We start from the raw sequence: 6,228 nt of genomic DNA on the forward strand, positions 1-6,228 counted from the left end.
TGAAAATCATGTACTATTTCTTTCCGTGCTGGCCATTGCTTATCCCGTGTCATACCATCTATGATGGTTTCCCAGTATAGCCCAGCCCACCACAGTTTAAGTTGAAAAGCCTGGTTTCAGGAAGGACCAGAATCCACCATTTCCCTCCATACAAACCCTGCCCCTGACCTCAGTCAGGACACAGATCCATGTTCACGTCCTGGGTTCCAGCTCTCCATTGCCCACTAGAACTTACATCCTAGTTTACAGCATAGTCTCATCCACCCTGACCCCCCCCCCCCCCCCCCGGTATAGATAACCCAAGCCTCTATATGTTGAAATAGTGCCACTGCAGAAAAAGCCTGAACACCAGATGTAACCCAGGTCCCGTTTATTGAATTTGAATATGCAGGAATGTAAGAAGCTGCAGAGAGTGGTGGACTCAGCCGAATACATCACAGGCACATCCCTCCCCATCACTGGAAGTATCTAAAGGAGGTGCTGCCTCAAGAAGGCAACATCCATTATCGAAGATCCCCACCATCCACGCCATGACATCTACCGGCAGCTACCATCGAGCAGGAGGTACAGAAGCCTGAAGTCCCACACCACGAGGTTCAAGAACAGCTACCATCCGGTTCTTGAACCAACCAGGACAACTCTAATCACTACAACACTGTGACCACTTTGATTATTTTGCACTAAAATGGACTTTGTGGGTTTTTTTTGTTCTAATTGTGTTCTTTCTTGCAAAACTTGGGTATAATTTATGTTTAATTTATGTTTTTCTTGTGAATGCTGCTTAGGTGATGCTATGTGCCTGCGATGCTGCTGCAAGTAAGTTTTTCATTGCACCTGAGCATACATGTACTCGTGCATAAGACAATAAACTTGACTTCGACTTTGATGTTGGACATTCAGTGGAGAATACGGAGCATTCATCCTTATGTGGAATGGGACACCACAGCCCTGAGAATGGACTTTCTCCTCTGAAATATCCTCACACAGTGAACCCCGTCCATGTACTTAGAATCCCAAACAAGGCAGATTGAACCCCAGATATTGTCTAAGGAATCCCAGTGCAATGTTGGGGATCTGGCCACTGTGTATGGAAGTTGATGTGTAGAATGGTGGCTGGTTGATCAAGTTGTATTGACGTGTGACAGATCCATGTAGTTTAGTAAATTGTGTCAATTGTGGTTCCACTACAGCCAAGTGCATGCATCTGTTAATCTCTTTTTTTCCCCAAAATATTTACTTTTTACGTGATCAGTATGGATCTCAAAAAAAACAGAAAATATTTTATTTACACGAATGTAACATTGCTGTTGACCATGTTATGTGGAGATGCAGGCACAGAGTACATTGAGCCCAGACTCCCCTCCTCAGACATTTACTCAGACTTTACATTGATGACCAGTCCCACGACACATGGACTGGACAGTAGGTCAAGGAGGTGAGTGACCCGTGGCAGTCTCACTGCCTTGCCCCGTAGCATTGGGTACAGCATCAGTTGTTTCCATGGGCTGACAGCTGTTCCATATAAGTTGGGAGGAACAAACCCCTTTGAACAGGCATTCCACTACAAGCTTCAAACAGAAAGTCAATACATCCATTAGAATAAAGAGAAAACAGGGAAAACCTAAAGGCACAGAGTCCAGCTTCTCACCCAGTGCAGCCAGTCTTGTAACAGAGTTACCCCAACTCATTACAAAATCTATCAGTCTGTCTGGCACAAATCAGCCAGTGGGTCTCTGTTGTCAGTTGTGGAGCTCACCAGCTTAAGAAGCTTGGTCGTTCTTGTAAGTTTTGAAATGATCTAAGACACCTCTTCCAAAAGAAAGTGTGGTTCAATAAAAAAAAGTTACAGAATTGTGTGTCGGTTTGAACATCTGTGTAGCCACACCTGTCTATACCACTGACACTAGGGAAGTACAAGCATCTCGTTGTGTTGCACGGTCACACTGTAACAGACCTGTAAACACTATGCAGTGATATAAGACATTATCCTTCAATAACAGAAGAGTCCACGCCACAGAACCTAGCCTTGAAGCGTTATGGAGAGCTGGGATGTGGTGTGTAGAGTCCAGTGCTGGAGTGGAGTGATTCAACTCCCATCCCTGCGTTGTGAGCTGGTGTGAATGAGGCGGTGGGGAGGGGCGGGAGTTTCCAAAAGCCCTGGACTGACCCATCCAGCACAGCCGAGATTACTTAGGGACAAAGGTCTCTGAGGATTCAGCAGCAGGTGTGGAGTGATCCCTCCAGATGTGGCCAGCCGAGCTGTGGTCCTGCTTTCCAAAGGGGAGGGGGTGCGTGGAGTGCAAGGTGACAGGAAGTCCCGCTGCAGAGTCACACTGACATGGAGAGGCTCTCCATCATGATGGGCTGCGGCTGGCTTGGAATCCAAAGGTCATCCAGCTTTTTCTTCCGAGCCATGGCTTGCCGTCGGTGGCAGCAGCTGCAGCGAGAGCCACGACCACAGCAGCCCTGACAGCAGAGACACAGGGCAAGCAGTAGCAGCAGCAAGGGCAGGGTCAGCAGCACCACCAGGCAGACCGAGTTATACATCCCCTCCGAGTGCTTGTTCACAATCAGCTCCCATATCGCATCCACAAACGAAGACACCTGCTCCAGCATCGTCGCAAATGGCCTGGCCCTCAGGGCAAGCTCACACTCACGCTGGAAGCAGACCACACTACTCACACTCACACGGGACACAAACCAGGGCACTGCTCACACTCGCTTACACTCACACCAGGCACCGGCTGTTGACTCTCTCACAAGCATCGGGGGTCAGGTGAAGAGGGTCCAGACAAAAGCTAACTTCAACCCCAAGCATAAGGAGATCTTCTGGGGAAAGAGTGAAGTGCCAATCCCACTCCGTGACCCATGAGACTCCTGCAGAAAGGAAGCAATAACACTGGATTAGACACCAAACACAAAGTGACCGCTGCCCATTGATATCATATTCACTGATCCCCCACCTCACCATAACCCCAACCCCAGGAACCACGCCCTCACCCGGAACCCCAGCAACCCCTCCTCACCCTGAACCCCAAGAACCCCGCCCTCACCCCAAAACCCAGGATCCCCTCCTGACCTTGAACCCCAGCAACCCCTCCTCACCCTGAACCCCAGGAACCCCCTCCCCACCCTGAACCCTGCCCTCACCCCAAACCCCAGGAACCCCTCCTCACCCCCAACCCCAGGAATCCTTCCTCACCCCAAATGCCAGGAACCCCTCCTCACCCCTAACCCCAGGAACCCTTGTAAATCCCTAACCCCAGGTAACCCTCGTCATCCCTAACCCCACGAACCCCATGCCCTCTCCAGACCCCTATCCCTGGAACACTCTCCATACTGTATCCCTTGACCTTACCACATACCCAGCTCCTTAAGAAGTTGATTCTGTACCCTGCCAGCAAAGCTCTGGTTACAAAATTACAGACTTGAGTTGGCAACAGCTGAACTTTTAACAAGGAGCCCATAGAGAAAACATACAGGTAGACAAAAAAATAGTGTAATTCTGGGAGGCCGGCAGTGAGATATGTAAACTAGCGAAAGGAAATAGAGTTATAAAATTGGAGCACATAAAGAAGTCTAGTTTGATAACTTAATTGCAAGAAATGGGACAATCTAGGATAATGTGAGCACTTTGAAAGTGATGACAATACTGTAAATTGAAAAGAGAATGCAGCAAATGCATTTAATGATTATAATGATTATTTTGCACCAATCTCTATTGTGGAAGAATATATATATCTTTGCAAAGAAATTAGAAATAGAGAAACAACTGCAATGGCTTTTGTTGGTGTTAAGAAAACAGTCACAGACCAACTTTTTCCTGCAGAGGGTGGTGGGTATATGGAACGAGCTGCCAGAGGAAGTGGTTGAGGCAGGTACAATTACAACATTTACAAGACAGTTGGACAGGTACATGGATATGAAAGATTTAAAGAGATATGGGCCCAACGCGGGCAAATGGGACCAGCTCAGGTGGTCAGAATGGACGAGTTGGGTTGAAGGACCTGTTTCCATGCTGTAATGACTCTATGACATTTAAATGAACTAAAAAGAGATTTGTAAATATTCACTAGATTGTTCATAACAAATTACATTCAAATCTGTGAATGACATAACAATTAGCAGCACAGAGTAGATAGCAGTGTAAAATTATAAACAAATTATAAACAAATGTTCACACAGAAACCAGCCCCTTGGCCCATCATGTCCAAATACCTATCTACACTCCTCCCATTCACCAGCACTTGTATCTCTCTATGCCTTGGTGATTCAAGTGCTTGTCCAGATACTTCTTAATTGTTTTGTGAATCTCTGCCTCCACCACCCCCTCGGGCAGGGTATTCCAGATTCCAACCACCCTCTGGGTGAAAAACATCTTCCTCAGATCCCCTCCAAACCTCTTCCCTCTTCCATGAAATTTACATCTTCTAGTTTTTGACATGTCTGTTTTGGGGATAGGATTCCCACTATCTACTCTGTGCCTCTCATACTCCTGTACACCTCTGTAGGTTTCCCCCTATGTCCTCCCTTCCATGGAAAACAAACTCAGCCTATCCAGTCTCTCCTCACCAGGATATTGTCTCTCCTAGGCAATATCCTTGTGAATCTTTTCAGTGTGCCCTCTCCAGTGCATTCACGCCCTTTCTGTATTTCAGTGACCAGAACTACAAACAGTTTTATAAAGTTGTACAAGAACGTCCCTGCTCTTTAATTCTATGCCCCAACCAACAAAGTCCCACATGAATCGAGTGTAACATTTACAGAGAAAGTGCAGCGCAGGCAGGCAATAAGGCACAAGGCCATAACGAGGTAGATTGTGAAGTCAAGAGTCCATTTTATTGTATTAGGGAACCATTCAATAGTCTTATAACAATGAGATAGAAGCTGTCCTTGAGCCTGGTGGTATGTGCTTTCAGGCTTTTGTATCTCCTGCCCTATGGGAGAGGGGAGAAGAGAGAATGTCCAGGGTGGGTGGGGTCTTTGATTATGTTGGTTGTTTCACTGAGGTAGTGAGAAGTGTAGGTGGAAGGGAGGTTAGTTTCCCTGATGTGCTGAGCTGTGTCCGCAACTCTCTGCAGTTTCTTGCAGTCTCCTGCAGAGCAGTTGCCATACCAAACTGTGATGCGTCCAGATAGAATGCTTTCTCTGGTGCATCAATAAAAGTTGGTGAGGGTCAAAGGAGACGTGCTAGATTTCTTTAGCCTCGTGAAGAAATAGAGGCGCTGGTGAGCTTTCTTGGCTGTGGCATCTACGTGGTTGGACGAGGCACACAACACCCTCTGTATGAAGAATTTGCCTCTTGGGTCCCTTTTAAATCTTTCCCTTCTTACCTTAAACCTATGCCTTGATTCCCCTTCCCTGGGAAGAAGACTGTGTGCTTTCTCATCATCTGTGCCCCTCAATACGTAGTCTCCTACGTTCCAAGGAATAAAGTCCCAACCTGCCCAACCTCTCCCCAACAGTTCCTTGAGTTCAGGCAAAATTCTCATAAATCTTCTTTGCACTTTTCCAGCTTAATGATGTCTTTCCTATAACAGAGTGACCCAAACTGTACACAATGCTCCAAGTGCAGTCTCACCAACGCCTTGTACAAATGCAACATAATGTGACCTCACCAACGTCTTATACAACTGCAAACATAATGTGACCTTACCAATGTCTTGTTACAACTGCAACATAACATGGCCTCACCAACACCTTGTACAACTGCACCATAACGTGATCTCACCAACGTCTTGTACAACTGCAACATAACATGACTTTACCAATGTCTTGTACAACTGAAACATAAGGAATACATGGACAATTCAGAGACCCATGGACACAGACCACCAAAAGGGAACAATCAGTTGGAAAGGTAAATGAGAAAGTGTCCTGGAATGTTAGCCTCTGCAATGTGGATGGGACATTCTGCTCTAGCTATGTGACCTCTTGCTCGACACATCTGTACAACTGTACGGAGTTTCAGGCACTGAATCTTTGGAAGGATATAGTCTTGGATTGAATACTGCACAGACTCACCAGGACATGAACTGGACTCTGAAGATTAGGTTATAAAAAGAGATTAGATTACCAATCTTCCCTGGATTACAGGAGATTAAGGGGTGGGTCGATTCAGGATCTCAGGATACTGAAAAGTTAAATAGGGTAGAAACAATTAGGAGTTTTTTTGCTTTACTGGAGTCCAGAACAAGGGGAGATGTTACCAAGACTGGAGGGTTTGAG

At 46.4% G+C, this 6,228-nt stretch overlaps 1 protein-coding gene across 1 annotated transcript; it reads right to left on the minus strand.

Moving 5' to 3' along the window:
• Positions 1–1,252: 1,252 nt before the first annotated feature.
• LOC127568577 (uncharacterized protein KIAA0040) lies at positions 1,253–2,873 on the minus strand. Its single transcript, XM_052012493.1, has one exon. The coding sequence runs from the start codon at positions 2,614–2,616 to the stop codon at positions 2,329–2,331; it is 288 nt and encodes a 95-aa protein (XP_051868453.1). The 5' UTR covers positions 2,617–2,873; the 3' UTR covers positions 1,253–2,328.
• Between the last annotated feature and the right edge of the window lie 3,355 nt (positions 2,874–6,228).

This window comes from Pristis pectinata, chromosome 3, assembly GCF_009764475.1.
Source record: "Pristis pectinata isolate sPriPec2 chromosome 3, sPriPec2.1.pri, whole genome shotgun sequence".
Classification (NCBI taxonomy): domain Eukaryota; kingdom Metazoa; phylum Chordata; class Chondrichthyes; order Rhinopristiformes; family Pristidae; genus Pristis; species Pristis pectinata.